Below are 23,686 nucleotides of genomic sequence, written 5' to 3'. Positions count from 1 at the left end.
TGCAGCCGGCCCGGCAGCCAGGCACGGCCAGTGGAGCGCCGAGCGGAACGGGGATGGAGCGCCCCCAGCCCCCCAGGATCGCACCCGGCCCTTCACCACCCCCAGGGGTGTGGGGGTGTGCACGCTGCCCCCCCCAGTGCAGGGTTTTGTGAGGACTTTGCAAAAATTTACACCTGAAAACCAAAAGAGCAGCCCTTCAGCAGCACGCTCATGAATTCGGGGTCTGCACAGGAGTTTAATTTGTGTGAAACGCTGATTTAAAACTCAGCGGTGATTCGGGTTACAAAGAGGCACGGAACTGTTGTGAAGTAGTGCAAGGCTTACAGGTTTGCCATTGTTATCAAAGACAACGTCCCAAGGCTCTCCGTTGATCTCACATTACAGTCCTTGTTCCCGAAATAAAAGGGGAGTCTACAAGCATCAGTAACAGTGAACATTTAGCAATTACATGACACCTCTGAGGAGATCAAGAGAAGCTCATAATACCCCCTGAAATGAAGTGAATAAAATTTGCCCTCGTCCCACACCCGCACAGTCATTACAAACTTAAGGAGAGGGACACAGTTGCTCTCTGTATCATCTCAGATGACCTGCTGAAGCCCTCCCCCTGTCACAACACTAGCTAAAGTGCGTAAGTAGAAGCTCCTGGCGAATACGACAGGCTTCCGAGTCCATTGATTCCATCTGCTCATACTCCTCTTCGGGCTGCTCCACGTGTCCCGTGGCCGGAGAGGACCACACGTCCAGCCCGTGTTCCAGGGAGATGTTATGGAGCACGCAGCAGGCCAGAATGATGTGGCTGGATTTCTCCGGGGAATACTGCAGGGTGCCTTTGGACCCGTCCAGGCAGCGGAAGCGCGACCGAATGGTTCTGAATGTCCGCTCAATGACGTTGTGGGTGGCGGAGTGCGCCATGTTGTAGCGGTACTCTGCGGGGGTCTCGGGGATGTGCAGGGGGGTCATCAGCCAGGTTCGGAGAAAGAAGGAGCTGTCACCTGTTGGCAGTGAAAAGAAGGGAGATGGGTTACAGACCTACAGTTAGCCACCTCAGGGCTTCAGCTCTTTGCCCCAGGTTTTCTGGTAGTGTGGATGCAGAATAACTTATCTCTCAGGCTAGAACAGAAAAGATGAAAGAGCAACAATAACTGGTTTACAAATGTGACAAATAACAAAGTAAAGACATTCCCTTTAAGCCTTGAAGTACGTGGAATAGAATAAGAGAATCCATTTACTGTGCAATACGGTGAAAGTAAGACAACTGGACCAAGAGCATCAACAGAATCATTGCGGCATTCATCTTAGAAAGGGGTAGAATTCTGAAAAGGTCAAATAGAAATTAAATTGTATAAATCAGTACAAATTACAATATGAATACGAATTAGTATATACAATGATCGTAGTATTTGTAACACAGATTGCAAATTGCTGTTGTAGACTTCCAAGAACAGTCCAAACTGAACGTCAAGTCTTGAGGAATTTGCAGGAAGCAGTAAGAACAGAACTTATTGGCTGTGCTGAGAGGCTTCAAACTCGAAGAGGCGCCAGCACAGAAAGGGAAGGGCCTTTCCACAGGCAGGAGTGAGGAAAAACCGACTTACCAAGCAGCCAGCCGTCCTTATGGAGCGCGTTTTCGAACTGGCTGGCGAGGGCTGCCTGCTGCAGGACGGCGCAGTCCGGCAGGCTGCCTGGCCAGTGCGTCTCCGCGCTCAGCAGGGCCCCTCGGGCGTCGCACACCATCAGGCAGTTGAGCGAGTGCAGGCCCTTGCGGTTGACGTAGGCCAGGTCCTCGGCGTTGGGCGCTTTGATGGCCACGTGCGTGCAGTCCACCACCCCCAGCACCCCCGGCATGCCCGCCAGCCCGTAGAAGTCCTCCTTCAGGCCCTGCACCGCCGCCTCGTCCTGGGGGAAGCGGATGAAGCGCGAGGCCCTTTCCACCAGCGCCTCGGTGACGTTGGCGACGCAGCGGCTCATGGAGGCCTGGCTGATGCCCATGGCGTCGCCCATGCGGGTCTGGAAGGAGCCCGAGGTGTAGAAGCCCAGCGCCGCCAGCACCTGCGTCTCGGGGCTGATGGCCCTGGAGCGCTGCGTGGGGCGCGTCAGGCTGGCCCCCAGCAGCTCCACCAGGTAGCGGATGAAGCGGCGGGGGAAGCCGTAGGTGGCCACCAGGTACTCGTCCGTCACATCCTCCAGCCTGAACCTGTCCAGCGTGCGCTGCCCGCGGCCGTACAGCAGCAGGTCGCAGTCCAGCACCGCCACGGGCACGGCCATGGCCGACACCCGGGGGGGGGGGGACAGATTCGCCACAGCTTCACGCCAGCCCCCAGGGAGCGAGGAGGGTGGGGAGGGCGGGCAGGGGGGCGGCTGCTGAGGGGGCGCTGCCTCGCTGCTCCCCGCCTCGCCTCCTCCCTCCCCGCTGGAGGGGCGGTGAAGCGCTGCCGGCGTGTGGAAAGTGCGGCGGCGGATGCTCAGGCGGCGCCTCCCCCGATGAAAACAAGCGGCCGTGATGGCGGCGCCGAGCGGGCCGAGGCTGTGAGGCGGAGCGGAGCCCCCCCCGCCGCCACCGCCACCGCCGCCACCGCCCCCGTCCCCGCCTCGCCTCACGGGGGCCCCGCGGGATGAGCCCCCCGCACCGCCGCCACCACGCAGGTACCGGCACCCGGCGCTGAGGCGCTGAGGGGGGGCGGGGGGGGAGGGAGCCCGCGGTGGGTGAGGGGAGCCTGAAACGGGTTAAAACCTAAAAAAAAGGTCGCTGAATAAACCCCACAGCGGGGAAATGGAGGTGAACGTCCAGCAACCGCCCGGGCTGCGCGGAGTTTGGTTTCCAGGCCTCGCAGGGCGCCTTGCAGCAGGGGGCTTTTTATAGGCGCTTGTTAATGTGCTCAAAATACCTGCTCGCACCACAGCTTCGTGCTTCCAAAGAGCTTCTAGGAAAGGCTTCTTGGCAGCCGGGCCTATTTGTCCAAGGCGCGCTATTAAAAGCTGCCCAAACTTCTTGTTTACCTGAGGGACCCGGCAAGGAGCGGCCGGAGCCCAGCGGAGGACCAGCTCAGACGTCAGTTCTGGGTCCTGCGGGTACAAAACAGGTCTGAAAAGAGGGGCGAGAGCAGGGAACCCGCTCTGGGGGCACCATCAAGGAGGTAACTGGGGAGGGGGGACTGGGACGAGCACAGCCCGCCTCATAGGAATGGAAGGGCTCCCACTGCCCTCTGCTCTTTTTTAGTGCCAGTGTGGTGCTCTGGGGTAGAAACCCTGACTAATTACTGCGTCTGTCTGTTTTAAAGGGAAGCACGATGAGGTAAAGCTGTAGCGGCCGTGGCTCAGAACGAAATCTCAGAGGAGGGAGGTAATGGCAGCAGCCTGTACGTGCTTTCCCCAGCACTAACGCTGACGCCCGGTGTGTGCCAGGTGCTTCAGCTCCTTTACATGAGTGTCAAACGCTCGTGCCCAGCGAATTCCCAGGCACGAAACCCGTAGGGCAATGCAGGTGCTCACAGGTGTCGCCATGCACCTGTCGGGCGCCGGGCTCACAAGTGCCTGCACGCAGCACGGCCGCTGGCAGCAGAGCAGGGCCACGTGTGCTGCCTTGTTCATCCAGGCTGCACCGACACACCAAGGGGACAGCTCTTGCAGCTTGTTGCATCATGCAGGCGAGGTGCCCTCGCCTTCTGTTCACGTGCCCTTCGCTTGGCGAAGCAGGCTGTAGCTACAGGTAGAGCGTGGCACAATGCTTGGGTGTCAAAACAATGGGGAAGGCTAATGTTTATCTTGGAACCTTGTGAAAAAGAGAGAGGCTTTAGCTAAAAAAGCCACGTGGCGTTTCTGCTTTGAGTATTTTTCTCTGACTTTTCGGTAGAGAGGGAAGAGGAGACAACGCCACGTGAATAAAGATGAGTATGAAAGTAGGTATTGCAGAAAGGGAGAGGCAAAGCAGAAAGCCAGGTAGCCGAGACGTTTGTTTTACCTGTCAGCAGCCTGTGTGCAAGGCTAAAGCAGCGAGGTGGCTGTTTGTTTAAGGGATTATTTGGTTGAGGGGGAAGCAGTCATCTGGAGATTTCTGAACAAGACCAAAGGTTAGTTCCTTCTGGGTGTTAGTCAGTGTAAAATTAGATAGTGTCCGCACAGAGCTGAGCATTGCTTGGGTAACTGGCGCTTAACAAGGACCGCGTCGGCATCAAAACCTGCAGGACTTCAGGAATTGAATGAGTTTGGTGGAACTTAAAGAATTTTGAGGTCAGATTGTGGAAGCAAACCCGCAGTCATGAAAGCATTTTTGTAAATAAAACATTTGTAGTTCTAGGTCTGTGTTGACTCTTCTCAAGAGTGATTCTGCAGGTGAACACTGCCTCAGCAGGTGGCAAGTAATCATCAGAGGCTTCCCTGCAAAAATGAGGAGATGCCGGTTGCCAGATGACAGGCCTTAGACGTGCCAGGGGCTGAGTTCCAGGGTCATAGTTTTCCCTGAAATTACAGATCCCTGACGTGGAATCTTGCCCGATTGTTCCTGCTGTGCTTCAAACTCGGGTGAGTCAGCTGTTGCTGGCATTTGGAGCTTGAGGAACGAAACTCCAACTGTTTCATGGATGTTACAGAAAGTTTGGGATCTTGCAGAAAGATTTCTGTTCCTGCTGGAGCAGGGCAGAACTGTGAAGCTCTCATTCTTGGAACCCTGCATCCAAGGCATGGCTCTGGTGGCTGTTTCTGTCCCCTCTAGAGGTATTTGGGTAATACCAGAACTAATGCCTACGTTGCACAGAGAACCGTGCTGCATTGTTTCCTTACCTAAGTGGCCACTGATCTTAACATCTTTTGTTAGTTCCCTAATGTTTTGTGGCAGTCGATACCCAGAATTTCTTTCCAGTCCCATAAGGCAAATGCAGGTGATCTATTTGACAGCTCTCCTATGCCATAAGGATAAATTCTTCCTTGTACCTTTCTCCAGGAATCACAAATAAATGCCCTCCCGCTTCTTTTTACGTTAAAAGCTAATTTGATTTCTCTCAGTATTTAAGTGTCAGCATTTTTCTTGCTGAGAAAAAGATTTTTTTTAATACAGTGTTTTACTGCCCATATCAGCCAGGTTTTCTGTGGATCTCAGGTCCTCTTAACCCTTACACTTAATTAAGTCAGAAAAATTATTATTACACACTTTTTTTTTTTTTCGTAGTGGGAAGGGTCAATACTGAAAGCTTCTCCTTCTGCGGAGGTTAGGATATCCAAATTTGATAACGTATCTACTGTTAAATCATTTATGTTGTTAGTTTTCAAATCATAATACATAATAAAAGAGGTGGAGTGCTGGGAGGTGCCCTATGAATGTAGCCCAGGAACTTCCCACCACACCAGGTGCTCAGCTTTGTTTTTATCGAGTCATGCAGAAAGCAGCATTCGGCCCTGTACCGTGCCCTGTTAACTGCAGTGCTCTCATGTAGCAGCGTTACTTAAAATAGGCGTTTACTTCTATTAATTGAAATATTTCAAGTAGAACTTCTGGATGTGCGTAGCCATGAAAGATTTTATGATATTTTCTGTCTGATCGGGGTTATTGGCCCCTTTGGCTAAGCTTTAAGTTGTATTAAGTCACATACCCAGCCCTTCTCGACGCTACAGTCCTGCTGCAAGTTCAGGCATTGCTCAGAGGTTCGACGCTGGGTGAAGTGACCTCGCACACCATACCCGCTGCTCGCCCACTGACCTGGGGACCCCAGCCTGCCCTGGGCAGCGCAGTCCCTGTGCAGGTGATGTTGGACGAGGCACTTTGGGGTGACAAGCTGTCTCAGAGCCAAAACAGCAACAGGAGTTAAGAATGAATTGATACTTTGAAGGCTTACGAGCAAAAAGCACAATCAAAACGGTTAATTAAGGCAGTCCTCCCCACGGTCTCTGTATGGTTATTAACTTACATGTGAAGAAGCCGAGAGACAGGGAAGTTGCCATTTATCCCAGACCACGTGAGGTGATGGTGGCAGAAATCTGCTTAGTAGCTTGGCCAGCCTGGCTTCAGGCACTGTGCAAGTCCCACGGCGCTGCTAAAACCATCGGTAATACTTTGAAAATCAAGCTGGTGTGATTGTGGGAGCTGAGTGTTTGGCATCTGGGGCTGTCAAGGAGTGCAGGTGGCATTGTGGTCTGTCCTTTGAGAAAATACATCTTTTGGGTTGCTTGTAGGTGAACTTGTGGCCGTACAGATTTACTGTCAATACTGTTTGTTGGGAGTAAAGAAGCCCATTCCAGCAATGGTTTCTTATACCGATTTCGGTACCTGCTGAAATACACCTGGACACTGGTTTTAGAACTTCAGACCCAAGAAAAAACAATGTGGCTTGGTTTTGACCAGCACTGTTAACAGAGAATACCTTATTTCTGAAGCCAAGACTGCCCTGTCTAATGGACAGCTTGATACAGAACCCAGTGTGGTGTTGGTGGGTGTTCCATTTTAAAATGAAACTAGCAAAATTAGAGAAAATCTACCCAGTTTTACGTGCCCCCTATTTTGTTACTTTTTTTCCCTAGTACCTTTTATGTGGACAGTATATATCATTATTCACAGGAATTTTTAAAAAGTTCAAAGTTCTTAGCATGTTGGTCTTTTAACAGGTGTTTGGTGCTTACATATTTCTCTTGAAGTAGCCTCAAATGGCAAAATATTTTGAAATCTTAAACTCCAGACAGAAAGCTGAAGGAAGATTTCATCCCCCTGCCTATGCTATATTTCAGATTGCCATATGCAATGGACACTGATCTCAGTTCCCAGGACAGGAAGGACCTGGACAAGTTCATCAAATTTTTTGCTCTAAAGGTAATTTTTTTCTCATATGTGTAAATGCCTCTGTTTTTCTTGTTTATGAAAAAAGCCATGGAATGAGTGGCAGGCACATCACAGCTCTGTCAGCGTGGGGCTCCTGTCAACCTATCTAATCACCCTGCAGTTCGGCAGTACCTTCTGTTGGGCTCAAAACTTCCTTTTTCACTTTTTCATTTATTCTGACATGTAACTATAAAACTTGGCCTCACTTGGTACCTAGATTTTACTTCCTGGCCTTGCTAGATGCAAGTAGAAACTCCGGCAGTGGACATGTTGTAAACATACGGAATGGCTTGACGTCTGTTTGTGTGTCCAGGTTCAGGATATAACTGTGAACTTTGGTTCAGTCATAAAGGAAGCTATGCAACTCCCAATCACAAAACCGACTTAGTCAATTCATGTTCTAGCAAAGAAGGGTCAGCTTAAAATCATTTTCTGTCTGAAATACGTTTAGCTGTTGCATGTAATAATTTAAGATGATTACACCTGAAGATTAGCAAACTCTACTTCTCTATGTTTTGGTCAGCCCTTTCATTTTTTACTTGGAATATCGGTGAGGTTCTGAACTCTGCTGAACGCAGGAGCTCAGATCTTGTCCTTTCTGTTTCAGACGGTACAAGTAATTGTCCAGGCCCGACTTGGAGAGAAGATCTGTACCCGATCATCATCCTCCCCAACAGGCTCTGACTGGGTAACGTCACGTTTTGTAAAGCAGCTCCATTTCTGTTTTTGTTTTTTTGTGTGTTGAGAACACAATAAGGTTCTTTCAGTCCTGTGCAGGCTGTAATAACTATTCATATAACAGCTACTATATTCAATTATGTTGATTGGCATTTTTTTTTCTTGTTGACATGCAGCGTGTCACTCTGGGCTCTCTAAGGGCTGATTAGAGAGATAAATGACACCTCTCAGCAGCTCCTGCCAGCTGACTAGGGCACATTTCCAAGATCTGCTGGGGATGGGGTGATGAGTTCTCTTCTGTCAGAAGTTTGCAGTTCTGCAGCTCTGTATAAGTGATGGGCTTTATTAAAATTGGAGAGACACAAGATACTCTGTGGGTGAATGTATGACGCAAGTGAGAGAAAAGGAACAAGTTTTTTACAGCAGAATCAAGAAAAACACTTGAATTAGCAGCCAAGGAAATGTTTGCAAATATGAAAAGCCTGAGCCAATCTGGGAATTTTCTGTTTCATAAATATTTTAATGGACACTGACCTAGTATGTTATATATAGGCCTCCACAGTGTACTATTAGGCAGTTTTTCAAAGAAATGCAAAAATTTAATCATCTCTTTCATTCTGCAGTTCAATTTGGCCATCAAAGATATACCAGAGGTTACTCATGAAGCAAAGAAAGCCTTGGCAGGACAGCTGCCCGCTGTTGGACGGTCCATGTGTGTGGAGATTTCTCTCAAAACCTCAGAGGTGAGGACTGAGTTAAAATAGATGGTGATTTTCATTTATTATTTTTACTTGAATCTTAAGTCACCTTCCAGAGCTTTTACCTTTTAGCCCAAAATAATGCAGAAGCATCTTCATTTATGAAGTTAGGTAACGGGTTAATGAAATGCGTTGCTTGACAAAAACAATACACTGCAAGTATCTGAAGCCAGACACACAAATGGCAGAGCAGCAAAACTTAGTTTCATAAACCATGAGGAGCTTAGCCACTCTGAGGAGGACATTGCCTCAGATGATCAAGTTTTTTGGTGAGACTTCCAGTGCACCTTTTTCTATTGTTGCATTGTAAGAAAGTGGGAACTGGGAGAAACGTGTGTCTGAGAGGTGCGGTTGTTGCTGATTATTAATGAGATGTGAAAAGAATTGTTCTCTGAAATGAGCCTTTGTTTGCCATCTTTCTCTGATCCAGGGGGATTCCATGGAGCTAGAGATTTGGTGTCTAGAAATGAATGAAAAGTAAGTGCATTCTTCACACTTTCTTTGTGTTTGTTATTTGTTTGTCTTAGCTCATGAAATGGGGAAGTGCTCCATCCATGTTGGTGAATGAGCACATAATGGGCTGTGTGGCCTGTGACACTTCAGAGGGAAGTTGCCTCTTTGTCTAGTGCAGCTGTCAAGCTGTTTAATAGTAGTGTCAAGAAAAGAAAATAGTAATTTTGTTCATTCTTCCATTATAATTAGTAGACCTCCTGAGATACAAGAGTACATATGCTCATTAACTACATTTTTTCTAATATTCTAAAGATGTTTCTGTCTAGTACCAGGCTGCATGGCATTTTTCAATAATTCTACAACAGGTGACTAGATTGAAGTAGGACTCTTAGCAGATTGGTCAATAACAGCAAACTGCATTGTGACCTTATTTTTGTCATTTTGGCAATAAAACTGACATGAAAGAATTGGCCCAGACTCATTTTGATTAAAAATTTGCCTTCTTACTCCTAATTTTTTCCTTTGTGTTCTATAGGTGTGACAAAGAAATCAAAGTTTCCTACACTGTATACAACAGGCTGTCTCTACTACTGAAGTCTTTGCTTGCTATAACCAGGGTAACTCCAGCCTACAGACTCTCAAGGAAACAAGGCCATGAATATGTGATATTGTACAGGTGAAGTGGAATATGAAATTCCTTATCTGGAATAGCAGAGACAAAAATAGATTTGCATAGGGCAACTGTAAATGTGGTAAAAAGGGATGAGTGACAGTAAATTCAAATGAATTGGATTTAACTACTACTGAAGAGCAAATAAAGAGAACTTTGAACTGTGTGTCACCTTACAGCCTCATTCACAGACATTTTAAACTTAAAGAAATATTTTTGATTAGACTCAACTACAATTTTCTCTTCCATTTTATGTAGCATGTCTTCTGAAGTAGCTGGAAGGCTGAGATGGGCATTCTAGCTGCTGCTTATGTTTTTTCCTAAAGAGGAAAAGTGGTTCCAACTGTTCAACTCATAGAATTAAATAAGTAATAGAGACGTATACTAGACTTATGTGCCCACTGGACCTAATAGATTTTTTTTTTCTTTCTTTCAGGATATATTTTGGTGAAGTGCAACTGAGTGGCTTGGGAGAAGGTATGGTTAGTCAACACACACAAACTAGAGCAGAACTGTTTTCTGTGCTGGTGACACATTTGTTATTATTCCTAAGTGCCACAAGGAATGTAAAGCCTGAGGTTTAGACATGATTTTTATCTGGATCAGTAAAGGGTCATGTCATAACATGGCAGGTACAATGTGGTGCTTTGACAAATCTAGAATGATTGACAGTTTGACTCTAGTGATCCAGAACTGAAAGAAGAATATGGAGGTATGTTTATAAGGCACAGGACCAGTAAAGGAGATAGTGATTTACTCAGGATCAAGAAGCATTTCAGAGCAATATATGAGACCAAGATAAGAAACAACATCAGTAGTCTTGCAGATGAAGCCTGCCAGCAAGGCAACCTAGTCCTGCTTTGATAAAGGTTGTGTGCGTGCGTGTGTTTGGAGATGAGATTGCAAGGGATAATGAAAACACCACAGAAATAAGACCATACAAGAAGGCAGTAAGGAACATAAATAAGAAGGTTCTGTGTAATCAGTAGAACTGATAATCATTCTTTAACCCTACAGGTTTCCAAACAGTCCGTGTTGGGACAGTGGGTACCCCAGTTGGCACCATCACTTTGTCTTGTGCCTACAGAATCAACCTTGCTTTCATGTCAACCAGGTGAGAAAATGGGATCATACCACAAACTGTTTCACAATAACGTAGTATTAAACCCCTCATATTATAAGCCTCTAAATCTTTCCCTTCTGCTTATCCTTTCCTGCTGAAATTCTCCTTAATGGAGAATATTCTCTAATGCTCCAGTGTTGCAGCAAGCAGAGTATTTGGGTAGCCCTGAGTCAGGCTCCAGAACTCCAAATTGCTTGGAGTTGCAGGGCTGAACTGTAAAGATGCTCTGGTCCCATTTCTAGACACTAGGGCTCTCTGTGAGGGTACCATGAATTGGGATGCAGTAAAGAGAAAAAGCAGCTTTTCCAATAATGCCATTGCTTGTTGCCTTGCAGGCAGTTTGAGAGGACCCCTCCTATCATGGGGATTATCATTGATCACTTTGTGGACCGTCCCTATCCCAGCTCTTCGCCCATGCACCCCTGCAATTACAGGTGAGGAAATGCTGAGTGAAGTCATGGGCCATGGTGAAGGCATCGTTATGCCCAAATACAGAGCCTTTTCCACTGACTGCATGGGAAGGGAGACTGGAGGATTAGGGTCAATCCTATTGATCTGGTTGAGCATGTAAGGAAAGGCAACATTTGTGTCTAGAATACTGAGTGTTTGAAGCCAAATTCCTTACAGAATTCCTTTACCAAATTCCTTACAGAAACACTCAGAGACAAAAGAGGTTTAACCTTGGCTGTCTTCATGAGTTTAGAAGAGTAACAGTTACTCTTGCTGTAGAACTCCATGTCCAGAGGCATGCAGCTCCAGGGATTTCTAATAGAGAAAGATTACAGGTGAATTTCTCTTTGTAGATGAGAGGTTTGCCCAAAGTTCTTGTGAGAGCACTCACAGTAGGACCAGAGGTATTTTTTGAGAGCAGTTCGGTAAACACGAAAGCATGTAGCATTGGCTGGTATAAGAAAAACTTTTAGTGTTTAAGAAAACCTTTTCTTTAGTGTTTGTTTTTAACAAACAAAAACAAACAGGGTTGTGTTTCTATTTGTGAGTAGAAGAGAAGCTCTTAGGATAATTCTGGGGAAAATGAATATTTCCATACCCTGTTTTCCTCACTTCTCCCAAGTAGATTATAAGAGCCCTTAATAATTCTCCTTTCAACTCCACCCAAATACTCTCAACTTCCCTGCAGCGTTTGTCCCAGTGCGTTTTGCTGTTTGTTAGTTGTGTGGAATATTTCCAGTTAGGATGTTTTTCTTCCCTTCCTACTTTAGAGCTGGTGAGGACAACGGTGCGGTATACCCCTCAGTAGAAGATTCCCAAGAAGTGTGTACCACATCATTCTCCACCTCTCCTCCATCTCAGGTAAGAGAAAACAGGCTCTTTTTATTCTTAGGAAGAACAATCACTATCAGTGTAGTGTGCATATTCCTACATCAAGTACTGTGCAAACATGCAGACTCCTGCTGCTAATTAAAATTTAATGTGCAAGCTTCTTACTCTGATTGCTTTCTGAGTAAAACCTAGTCAAACACTAATTTCAACAGGATGCTAAAGGACTAGAAAGACTGAATTACTGAGAAAGACCAAAAGAACCAACTCCTTTAGCTGGTCTGAGACATGACTGAAGAGGATAGCAGCGTACTAGATACATACACATACTGGTACTGCGAAAACAGGAATTCAAGGGATCAATGCCAGGTAGCTTAGGTAGAGGTAACGGGCTGATATTGAGAAAAAAAAAACGCTGAATTATCAGGAAGATGCATGTGGCACAGTCATATTTTCCAGACAGCAGTCTGGAAAATCAGAAAAAAGACAAAAGCCTTTGTTGGACCATCTAAAACAAGTTTGGGCAGCAGGAGTAAGTATCGGCAAATAAACTGGGTCATCATGTTGAACTAAGCACTTAATACAGTTCTCTGTACTTCTACCTACCCATGCAAATTTTATTGAAGTTTCGATTTTAAAATAAAAAGAAAATGGATGCCTTCTGAATCTTGAAAAACAGGAACTCCAATTACTCCCTTTTCTCCTGTCCATATATATCTGACTCCACAATTCTGTATTTTGAAGACTTGGCCAGCTTTGCTGTTTTCCTATGACTTTAAATATTCACGAATGTTTCGCCTTGCTGTCCAGCCAAGCAGATGGCTCTACTGAACTTTAAAGACAATCTAAAGACTCTATAAATCTCTTTTGCTTTGGATGTGAAATGCAGAATGAAGTACAATTGCAATGCGGTTCCAAATCGAAAGAATTTGCTATGGGTCTTTCTGCTGCTTCAGAGGAAGCAGTATGATTGGTTTAGCAGAGTACGTTCTACTGAATGAATGAGCCAGAAATGAGCTCTTCTTAGGAAGCATTTTTGTGCCAACTGGCAGCTTTTGGGTGACAGGACCTCAGGCAGTGAGCCTCAGGCAATGTTGAAGTGATCAGCCAGCACTCACGGTAAGTCTGAAGGAATAAAGTTTTTTTCCTGTTCCAGGATACACAGCTCAGGAGATGGGTTTGTGGCAGAGTTGTGTCCTGCCTGTTCACAAAGCAAGCTAAGTGCAGTAAGGTCATGAGGAAATTTCCACTGGCTTGCTCATGCCAGTGTTACTTAACAGTAAGAATGTTTGTAAATACACTGAAGCTGACATTTCCCCAGGGGACATGGAGCTTTGCTGTCACTGAGGGAAAAAGCTTTATGAAACTAGATGAACCTCAAGGATTCACATCAAGTATGAGCCTACATTCTTGCTTTTTTGTGGCTCATAGCTGCCATATGCTGTATGCTTATTTATAAAGCAACTGCCAGTCTTCTTTACCACAGTTAGAATTGTACGGCTGTCTTGACAGAGTGGTTTCTAAAGTAAATTGGAGGGGGAAAACTAATTTCTTTCTCCAATTTTCTATTTACAACTTAATGCTTAAGGAGAATACTGGAAACTGTGTGGCGTAGACAGCCTATAAGCAGACTGTCCAAAGCTCTGCCTTGCCTTCCCAGTAGAAATGAGGTCTAGCCTGCATGATACAAGGAAATAAGGGTTACCTTTTCCCTGTGAGCTTGTACAGCGTATCTGTTGTGTGTGTTTGTAAAGTACCCCAAATTCGTGAGAAAACCTGGCCACAGGTAATACCCAGAAACAATTTGTCATAATTCTGTGCTGTTAGGAGAATGACTGCTATAAGGTATAGGACTAAACCAGACCTGGGTTGCCCTTTTTGCATGAGCAATCTCTGTAAGACAGTGTTTGCTTCTGGAGCGTCAGTACTGGTGAAGGAGCTCTCTCTTCACATCCGTATGTTTGTATTTCCCTTAGTCTGGGCCCTCTTTAGTCTTAGGGTGCAGCACAGACATGCAAAGATACGATCCCTGCTGCCCTTGCGAATACTGGAAGACTAAGAGTGTGTATGGGTGGAAAGTATGGAAATATGTGTGATTTGTGCATTCCAAAACAAAATTGCTCTTGGCTTTTTCTGGCAACCACTCAGGCTTCTCCTTGCTAATTGGCTGGTAACAGTTCTAATTAGCTGTGGGACAGAGTCTCTGGCAGTTACTTTCTGTTGGTGTTCACTGGAGTCTTAAATATTACCTGTGTGGAGTGTTTCACCGAGATTGGAAAGCAGTCAATTCTTTATAAAATGAACGTGTTTCTGGCAATATTGAGAATTCCGCTCCATGTGGAGGCGTGGCTGCTGCAGCCAAACACTCCTCACTAGCATTCAGTTCATCCAACTCTTTATAGTTCTTCTCTGAAGTCCTTCTATTCTCTTTCTCTCTCTCTTTCTCTCTCCCCCTCTCACTCTTTCTTTTCCTTGTTTCCTCTGTGTGTCTGTGTTTGTGCACAGTGTGTTTTTACTGTCACAAAGGCACATTTTCAGACCCCTCCTCCTGTCGTGACGGACACCCTGAAGGTCCCAGTGATGGGACTGGCCTTTTCACATCAAGTGAGTTGTCAATCGAATATGTTATACATGGCCAGGTAGTACTGGCATGACAGAACAAATACAGGAAAGTACAAACAGGACAATGCAGAATGGTTGTTGTACGTGGGAAAGGCTGATCAACCCCAAACGGGACAGGTATGTTATATGGTCAAGTAACCAGTTAACAGTTTGCAAAACCAGGGTGCTCTAAATATAAAGCCCACCTGGAATCTTTGCACTGAGCAGCAGTCCTGCAGGAAGCAGCCTGTAAAACTTGATACAGGAGAAAGAGGAGTTTTCTGCAAGGTTTTAAAAGGGTCTTCACTGGAGAGCAAGGTTTTGGTTTTTGTTTAAAAAAAGAAAAAGGCACAGCATAGATTTTTCAGGCTGGTCGGGGGTTGAGAAAGAGCTGGCATTCCCTAGAACGTGCACTAGTCATTAAAACAGAGATGCTGTTAATTTGAAGGAGAAAAAAACAGAACAAACACTTCCATCTGTCTTCCTGGTTATGAGTAACACCTGGTGAAGACCTGAAATACTGTGACTTGTTTACATCTCACAGGTCCGTCTAAAGCCATATTCCTCATATTTGTGTGAGTCTCACAACAGAGGACAGAGAAATATTTTAATAAACAAATAAAAGTAGAAATGCTTGGCTACTACAAAGCTTAGAAAAAGTAGTTAAAGAATGGAGAAGCGTGGCTGTAGATATTGAGTATTTCTTAAACAGAGGTAATATCAGTGAGCAACGCTCACATAAATTCCTTAAGAAACTTCTCCAGGAAGATGCATGTAAAAATCTTCAAGGCAATGTGAGTTCTTCAAAAAGAGTCAAGTTTGCTGGATATCTCTAGAGCAAAATACTAACAATACTGTACCTGCTCTTTGAGAAAAGATTGCTCCTTTCAGCTTGACTAGCCTCATTTGGATAAAAGTGCTTCTCATCAGTCAGTTTCCTGTAGATCAGCTATTTTCATGTGCAGTGGAAAGGGGTTCAGTTGATAGCACAGTTGCTTTTTGGGAAAATAAAACGTTATCTCCTGAAGTATGTGAAACAGGCCTGCAGAGCTGCCCTGTGACTGAATGTCAGCCATACCTCACATAGCCTCTTGTATGTGTAGGAAACCAGTCTTGTTTTCTTGTTAAGGCCCTAACTTTGTCCCTTGCAATAAGAACTTTTCAAAGTAATGACCTCTGCAAGTGACTAACAAAAATCTAGCATCCTTCTGCCAGCCTGAAACACCGTGCTGTGCCTCTGACTTCTCCTGTTCCTTCTTCAGTGACTGATTATTCAGACTGTGGGGCATTCCCCTTCCCCTTCCCCTCTCCTCTCCCTTTGCCCTTGTTTTTTCTCTTCTTTCTTAGCTTTCCAGCTCTCGTCTTTCCTATCAGCCTGCTGCCCTGGGAGTTGGATCAGCTGACATGGGGTACCCCGTAATCTTTGCTGGTGGCTTGAATGCTGCGCACCCTCACCAGGTACTTGTAGAGGGTAGAAGAACAAGCATGGCTGGTACTGCAACAATTGCGTCACCTCTACATCTGAGAGAGGCCTGGCAACTAGTGCATGCGTTGGTGTCCTGTCTGTCAGGAATGAAAAGAATCTAGGGTAAATATAGGGAAAGCACAGCTTGCACAGAAGCTAGGAATTGGCTCCCCAACATCCTTGACTGTGCTGTGGTAGGGTAAAGGTCACATAGCGAAACTGTGCTAAGAGAGGCCAGACCTGTTTGCAGAACCAAACCTGTTTGCCTGCACCGATGTGCCACAAATTCCAAACTTTGGCTGCCTGACAGAGCTGCTGCCACTGTGAGTCTCCAAACACAGCACAGAGCTTGGCGTTGTAGGACACGCTGACAGTCCGTATTGGTGTATTTGCATACACGCATCAGACAAAGTCAGCTAAGCTGACAGAAGTCTATCTCTGCCTGTAATGTTGCTTCTGCACTAGAGTTTTGCTGAGGTAGTGATGGTAGCAAAAAGATAGGATTTTTTATTTTTATTTCCTCCCCTCTCCATAAGCAGAGGGCCTATGGACAGAGAGCCCTGCCCTATAGAACAGGCCTGAAGTGGAGAGGAATAGGAAAGGAACAAGAGTTTGTACTGAGGTGCTCACCATCCACTTGACATCATCTCATGGGGGCAAGAGCCCAAGTCATACACCAAAAAACACAGTTTAGTCCCAAAGTGTCGGAATATGCTCTGCACTGCCCTGCGTTGTGGCACTGATTTTGGGATGTCTAACTTGATCGTTCCTCTCCGTCTCAGCTGATTGGTCCAGGCAAAGAGGGGGGAGTTCCCCCAGTTCCTAGCCAGCCAGCACATGGCACCCAAGCTGACCAAGAGCGGATGTGCACCCCGCTAGATGGAGTCCACTACTCAGCTGCTACTCCTTCTAGTAGGTAGGTTGGTTTTAGATGAATCACCACTTGTGCTAACCCATTTAAAATCATGTTAACATAAAACTTCGTGTTTTCCCCTTTTTAGTTATTGTTTGTAGCATAACTCTCATCTTCTCTCCCCTACCCCTAAAAGAGTGAGCAGCTTTCTCTGACTGGGACTTCTTCAGCCTTTCCCCAAACAATGATCTCACCCATCTACTTAGAGCTGCTGGTCACCATAACATGCTTGTGCCTTCTGTTATTGCAACCTTACTGTACAGTTTATGTATTTTTTAAGCTCTGTACTGGTTTTGCTGATTGTGAAGCAACTAGGTGAACTAAGTTCACAAGTGAATCTTAAATTCTTAAGAGATTTAAAGAGAATTGTTGTGGAAAACAGTTATAGTTTCTGCAAATCTATGCACAACATTAAGAAACTTCAGGCACAAAGTTACGTAAACAATGCAGCCTCAAACTGTCCTAAATCACCTCCCTTTCTGCTAATTAAGTCCTTTTTTTGGTCACCATATTCATTTCTTATGAAGTGTCTCTTGGGGTCACATAGTTCTGAGTCAATATGTTAAGCAGAGATTTTGCTATGAGGAAACCACAAATCATAACAGCACTAGCACTTTCCTGGGTATGTTATGTAAACAGTCATTGTGCCAGAAGACTAAACCTTTTTCTTTGATGTTTTAAATTTCCAAATACTTGTGGTAGGAAAATAAACAGGCCATAGAAATAAACAGTAGCCATGTAGAGAATTAACCATGCTGGCACTGGCTGTTCTGACACATTAGACTGCTGCCTCTATAACCAGAATGACTGATAAAATTCTGGTTCTTGCCCTCACCTTCTGACAGATTTCTGAAAAAATAGGAGTGATGAGTAGGAACAGCTCTGAACATACATGTTCTGAAGTTAAGTCCCTCTCCAAGAAAGAAAAAGCTGTTCCAAGTCAGTTGGACTTTTCATTCAACTAACTAGCTTTGTTCCAGATTTAATAAAATAAAATAAAATAATAATAATCTAAGTCCACAAGTGTCCCAGTCCCCTTTTGTGCTTATGACTGAAGAGGATGGTGTGAAACAAGGACAGAGATTTCTGTTCTTCTCCTTTCTAATACTAGGAGTAGATCCAGAAAAATGGAGGAGTCTTTCACAGCATATGATTTGTCTGTATTGTTTGAACTGTGAGTCACTTGTTTGCTCTCCTTTCCCAGTGAGGACACAGAAACAGTATCAAACAGCAGCGAAGGGAAGTGTGGCTCCCCACATGACCTTTTGGAGACCATCTTTATCCGGAAAGTGGGAGCTTTTGTCAACAAACCCATTAACCAGGTAACTGGCAGTTCATTTTCTGAGGGCACTGTACTCTAGTTCTCCCATCTTACACCAAGGAAAAAAGCACCCCAATGCCAGGGTGGTCAAGGAGACTGAGTGTGCGTATTTCTGCCTGCAACATTTGCCTACAGGGTCTTGTCACAGGCATATTTTTCATAAAATCCTTTTGGGATGTGGCAGCTGCTGAATTTGCCCCACTTTGTCAACACCCTGTTTGGGCGTGGAAGACCTCATAACCCACTTCAGTCCTACAGTGATCTGCTACTACCACATGTTCATAAATTGGAGAAGCTGGCAGCAAGCCTCCTTTCTTAGAAAGCATGTGTAATAGACCATCACAAGTAAGCAAGCATTTAGGAAGCTCATCTTAGAGATCTGCCCAGTTGCTAAAGCTGCTTTTAAGTAAGTTTTTTTTTAAAGCCCTCTTCTAGGCTCTTTGGATGGATGAAGAGGGTTTGTTTGAATGTTTAGCAGTGCATTAATCCTTATCTGTCTCGTATAAGAGGTGTACATGAAATCCCAACTCAGAATATGTGCATTAGGTCAGCTGAATGCAATCTATTTCATGCCTTTTAAATGAGGTGGTCAGCCTTCTGCCAAGCTGATGATGTGATCTTGGACAATTTTTAGTAAGCCTGGCAAAGACTTTCAGTAGCCTTTTCTGTGCTGGGTGAGCAGAGCATCTCAGTAAAATTCTTTTTGCTGAATCTCTTCAGGTGACCATGGCCAACTTAGACATTCCTTTTGCCATGTTTGCTCCCAAGAATGTTGAGCTGGAAGATAATGACCCTATGGTAAGCCCCTTCAGAAATACAGTATGTACCTTCTTAGCACCCCTCATACAACGCCCATGCTATTCCCTTCCTTGAATACACTTTGTGGTATTTTTTGTTGGTGAAGGTGTTTTTTGTTTTGTTTTGTTCTTAGGGGATGTCCTTATTTTATTTTTGAAAAAAAACAAAACTAGTTAAGCTTACTTGGTTTCAAGAAATCTCCTGTGCCAAGTCTTGGGGTCTCTTGATGTGCAAGCACATCTTTGCTGCCCCATCTGCAGCATGTGCTTATGGTCCAACCTCCTAACTGTCCCCACACTGTTAAAATATGCAGATGTGATCATAAGATCAGTACTCACTGTGTTTGCTTTCTTGTGCAGGTCAATCCTCCTGACTCCCCAGAAGCTGAATCTCCTCTACAAGGCAGCTTACACTCAGAGGGCTCCAGTGGCAGCAGCACAGGGAACACCCATGATGACTTTGTTATGATTGACTTTGTAAGTGCCCTGATCAGTGCTCTCACACAGCTGCATCCTCAGGTGGGCTTTATGTGCTGGTGCAATGGCAAATGGTTTAAGAGCTGTTTTCACTGGGGGGAAAAGATCCATGATTGTCTGCTCCAAAATAGAGCCTGCCAGTCCCAGAACTGCAATAATACTGACACAGAGTACCACCAGCTACCGATGACATAATTTTATAGTTCCTACCAATATCTGGGCTTTTTGTCCTCTCTAATGCTTAAAGGAATTAGCTTCCAAGAACTGCTTCCTTCCCAGTGCTCAGTCAAACACAGATCTTGGCCAAGGCAGGGGCTAAAGCTGGAGCTGTTCGGTTATTTAATCTGCAATATTGCAAGAGTTGTTATACCAAGATGGTGACCTATAGCAGGTAATATCTTTACCTAAGATCATGGTAAAAGGGAAGCCAATGTCTCTGAATGAGAACTGACAGCAGTGTTTTTGATTCTAGAAACCAGCATTTTCAAAAGATGACATCCTTCCAATGGACCTGGGGACGTTTTACCGTGAGTTTCAGAACCCCCCTCAACTCAGCAGCCTCTCCATTGACATAGGAGCTCAGTCCATGGCAGAGGATTTGGTATGGAACCATGAAGTTTCTGTTTGTGGGCATTGTACATTCTTTATAGTACTCTCCCTATTCCTAATTTGAAAGAAGTAGCATCCTCTCAGAAGAGAGGCCCTGCCCAAAGTGGGGGTCCCTCATTAATATGTTCCAGAGAAATGAAGATTTGTTTGTGGCACACCTGAGGCTCTGAAGCTTGCATGTTTATTTTCAAGCTAAAAGTTGCTGCCTGTGGTCACTTGCTGTGGTTGTCATTCAGACCCCCAAAACTAATCCCTCAGAACTGATCCTGCTTCTGCTGCATCAGGCTTAGTGGCAGACTAGGCCTGATCTTGCAGTCTGAGCAGAGGTAAAATCTTGGTGAAAGAATTGTCTGGGTGAGCGCAGTACTGAATTTGCAGCCACTGTAACATACTGTGGGGAAAAATGAATTCCAAAGGCGAAGTGCTGCAAGTACCTTGATGAAGGCAGTGACTTGAGCAGGCTGTTGTGCTCCATCTGTCGGAGGAACTGCACAAGGCTAGGCCACAGTGCACCTCCTCTTCCTGCAGAATAAATAATCCCTGGGCAGAGTGCCCTTCTCAGAGTCACTTGCTGGATCCTACCAGAGGACTCCTGTGCATGTGGGAAGGGGAGCCCAGAGCAGTGGAGAGGGGTTGGATGACTTAGAAAAGGAATTTTTACCATAGAAGGAAGCTGTAAATGCATGCGCTATCTGCTGTGAGTGAGTGCTGATCTGCACCCTTCTTTGCTCTTACAGGACTCATTACCAGAGAAGTTGGCGGTCCATGAGAAAAATGTCAAAGAGTTTGATGCCTTTGTAGAAACCTTGCAGTGAAGGTGTTTTCCAGTTTTGCTGCAGCAGTTCTTCCTCTTCGAGGCATCCTGGAGAACAATGTCAACAAATATCTCTATCACCCCTGTTCTGCCTTCTGTCTCACTTTGACTATTTCCTTCCATCAAGTGAGCTTTCTTTGATTGCTCTTTAACAGCAGATACAGCTCACCTGCTGGTTTCCCTCAGCTACTCCTCTGCGTAGTTCTGGACCGCTCTTCCTGTTCATCTTCAGTTTTGACTTTATGACCAGTAGGTACACAGGAAGTCAAACTCCAATGTATGAAACTCATTTTCTCTTCAGTCTGTTCTGTGTGGAGGGGCTTTGTGAAAAGTTGCCATGTGTTTCCTCCAAAGATCCCATGGTGTAAGTTTCTCTCGACCTAGTTTCTTGCTAACAGACTGTTTTTCCTACAGTCTTTGATCCTGTTAGAGCATAGAAAGCTTTGGCTCACTTCCAAGGTCTGCGAGTTCAGCAGATCAGCAGTTCTAAGTCCAGGACATCCATTCCGCAGAATGGGGCATTTTGGCCTGACTTCAGTGTGAGCACTTGGAGCCCAGGGAGAGCCGTCGGCTTTGGGACCTGCGTAACACAAGTTACCTTTTATTTTCCTGCTTCTAAGGAACTGGGTCTCCACACAGTCGTTTTGTGAGGCCTTCTGTTATGCTCGCTGATAAGCAGGAGTGGAACTGCAGAAGTGCTTTCCACATTTCCTTCCTGAGTGTACTGCCACTCAGCCGTGCTGAGTTTACCAGTGTTGACAAGCCTGCACGTAGCAGCTGTGATGATGCTGAATTCATAGTCTCTGCTTTTGAAATGTAACTGTAAATACTAGGAATCCTATTTCTTTAGGGTTAATGTAATTAGGAGTCTTAGTCCAAGATTCTTTCCTCTAACCCGTGCAAACTTTTCTGCTTTATGGTTAATAGATGATCTTAATCAAGAAATATTTATTGCTTTTAAAGAAACCTATATTTAAAAGATGTTGTTTTCATGTAGTAGTGCGGGTCATTCTGCCCTGGATCACTGCAGACAGCATGTGTGCCATGGAACCCTGTCCAGTGAGTCTCCTTTTGCAGGAAAATATCCAAGATATTTATTTTCTAAGACAGACTTGATTATTCTAATATAATATTCTGCTTTGGGGACTATGTTTCCATTACATCCAGTCAGGGCCCACTGATACAACGAAATGCACACAGCAGTGTAGTGGAGTGGTGGGGACTTAGGTTAAAAGCTGTATTCTGATAGGTATGGATGAATTTGCAGTGTTCTTCAGCCATTCAGAAGGCAGCTTCTTTAAAGAAGCACATTTTTGGGAGCTTATGGTACTTTTTAATCAGCTGGCTTTCGATGAGCTGAAATTTTATTTTTGTAATGAGCTGGCTACTAGCAGTGTGACTGGCTGGCAGCACTCGGGGTGGTTTGGCTGTTGTGTGTCTTTTGTCTGACGTAAGGAGGGGAGGAGCAGCAGTGACACTAAGCAGAAACCTAGATAAGGTAGGTCTCGTGGTTCTTTCCTCCTCCCATGTGTAACAAACAAGCAATTGCAAGACCCCTTACTGTCCTAATATATGTTTGTTCTTTCCCTTTCTCCAGAAGTGAGGCTGTTCTCTCAGTACTGAGGAACCATCGTAGTTTCCCTAGAGTGGTTAAGTAACCAGCCTTCAAGTTAGTGCGGTGTGGCAGCTTCTTCAGCTTTGCTGCATTCTTAACTGAAAGAGATTGCTAGCAGGTGACAGGGGAAGCCCAGCTCCTCTCTAGAACACTAACTCTGTGCCCCGGTAGAGCAAGGAACCAAGCTCAGAGTAGAGCTTGTTGTAAGGTCAGATCAACGCAGTGCTTGAACTTTACTGGCTTTTGTATTAAGTGATGTGTTCCATCACATGAAGGTCGTGTGAGCTCCAAAAGTCCAGATAAGAGCTGTACTGAAGGAGAATTACCTACCCTGACTTACCCAGCTTACTCACCTGATCCAACTTTTCAATAGCCTCACAAAAGTAGGTGCACAGACATCTTAAAGTTTCTAAATGGCTTAGTAGAGGACTTTAGTTACCTGGGATTTAACAAATACTTGATCCCCACAGCCAGAGCCACCTCGTTTTACAGGTAGAAGAGGTATCAGAAGAGTGCAGAACACAAGGAACGAGGGTATTGCCTGGTCCTCGTCTCTGCTCAGGAAGCTGGTCCCTGTCACCTTGTAGGGGTGGTCGCTGTCACCTTTCCCTTAACGTACTGGCAGTTTTAGCTGAGCCGCAAAGCAGCAGAGTGGGAAAAGTGCTGGTTCACACTGTATTCAGGGGGAAGCCTAGAACAGATTGAACTTCATCTAGCCAGTGCTACTGCTGTCCCCTCTCGTCACAACGAAAAGCCAGGGAGGCGGCAGAAGGCATGCCGTTCTGCTAGTCCTGCCCAGGAGGGCCCCTGAGCCAAGTACTTGCACTCAGTTGCTGCAGTTCCTAACGTGGCTGCAGCTCTCACACCCCGTTAGCAGCACTTCAGTGGGGCAGTTCTTTTCTACTTCAGCAGGCTGGACATTTGCCTATATAAGCTGCTAGTGTTGAGCTGGATGGCCACAGCAATAAAGAGATGCTCTAGGGCTGAGTTATGTGCCTCTTTTCTGGACATTCCTCAGCTTCAACACATAGTTGCTACATCTAGGTAGGCTCTGAGTTCTCTGACCACTGTGTAAATGCTCTGCTTCAAGAAAGAGCTAGATGCTGCTGCAGCCTGCCACAGCTTATGTTATGGGGGCTGTTTATTTTTGCAGGTGTCTGCTCAGTTCTGTGTTGAAGACAGCATGTGTATAGCTGCTGCTTTACAGATACTTTGGGTGAAGGGGAAGGGGAATTGTATTGTTTTGGAAATAGTCTCCAATGTACTTCAAGTATTCGAAGAATTTCCAATAAAACTTTTATGTAAGCAA

General features: G+C 45.4%; 2 protein-coding genes across 11 annotated transcripts; one reads left to right on the top strand and one right to left on the bottom strand.

Annotated features, from left to right (window-relative positions):
• Positions 1–215: 215 nt before the first annotated feature.
• On the bottom strand, positions 216–2,475 carry HARBI1 (harbinger transposase derived 1). The gene is made up of 2 exons (XM_027459373.3): positions 1,599–2,475; positions 216–995 (listed from the first exon to the last, which is right to left on the bottom strand). The coding sequence occupies exons 1-2, from the start codon at positions 2,266–2,268 to the stop codon at positions 619–621; spliced, it is 1,047 nt and encodes a 348-aa protein (XP_027315174.2). The 5' UTR covers positions 2,269–2,475; the 3' UTR covers positions 216–618.
• On the top strand, positions 2,025–23,686 carry ATG13 (autophagy related 13). 10 transcript variants are annotated; one of them, XM_027459356.3, is made up of 18 exons: positions 2,025–2,166; positions 6,715–6,796; positions 7,413–7,493; positions 8,107–8,226; positions 8,672–8,718; positions 9,230–9,370; positions 9,801–9,841; positions 10,382–10,478; positions 10,823–10,921; positions 11,708–11,798; positions 14,271–14,369; positions 15,714–15,824; positions 16,614–16,747; positions 17,949–18,066; positions 18,786–18,863; positions 19,223–19,339; positions 19,812–19,940; positions 20,686–23,686. In XM_027459356.3, the coding sequence occupies exons 2-18, from the start codon at positions 6,728–6,730 to the stop codon at positions 20,761–20,763; spliced, it is 1,650 nt and encodes a 549-aa protein (XP_027315157.1). In that variant the 5' UTR covers positions 2,025–2,166; positions 6,715–6,727; the 3' UTR covers positions 20,764–23,686. The 10 variants fall into 10 exon arrangements, with proteins under 10 accessions (XP_027315157.1, XP_071894794.1, XP_027315162.1 ...); XM_027459359.3 differs by lacking the exon at positions 2,025–2,166 and adding an exon at positions 2,486–2,646 and having other exon boundaries at positions 15,741–15,824; XM_027459354.3 differs by lacking the exon at positions 2,025–2,166 and adding an exon at positions 2,486–2,646.

This window comes from Anas platyrhynchos, chromosome 5 (genome assembly GCF_047663525.1).
Source record: "Anas platyrhynchos isolate ZD024472 breed Pekin duck chromosome 5, IASCAAS_PekinDuck_T2T, whole genome shotgun sequence".
NCBI classification, from domain to species: domain Eukaryota; kingdom Metazoa; phylum Chordata; class Aves; order Anseriformes; family Anatidae; genus Anas; species Anas platyrhynchos.
Note: the sequence above shows the minus strand (reverse complement) of the source record. Positions and strands in the feature narration are given on the sequence as shown.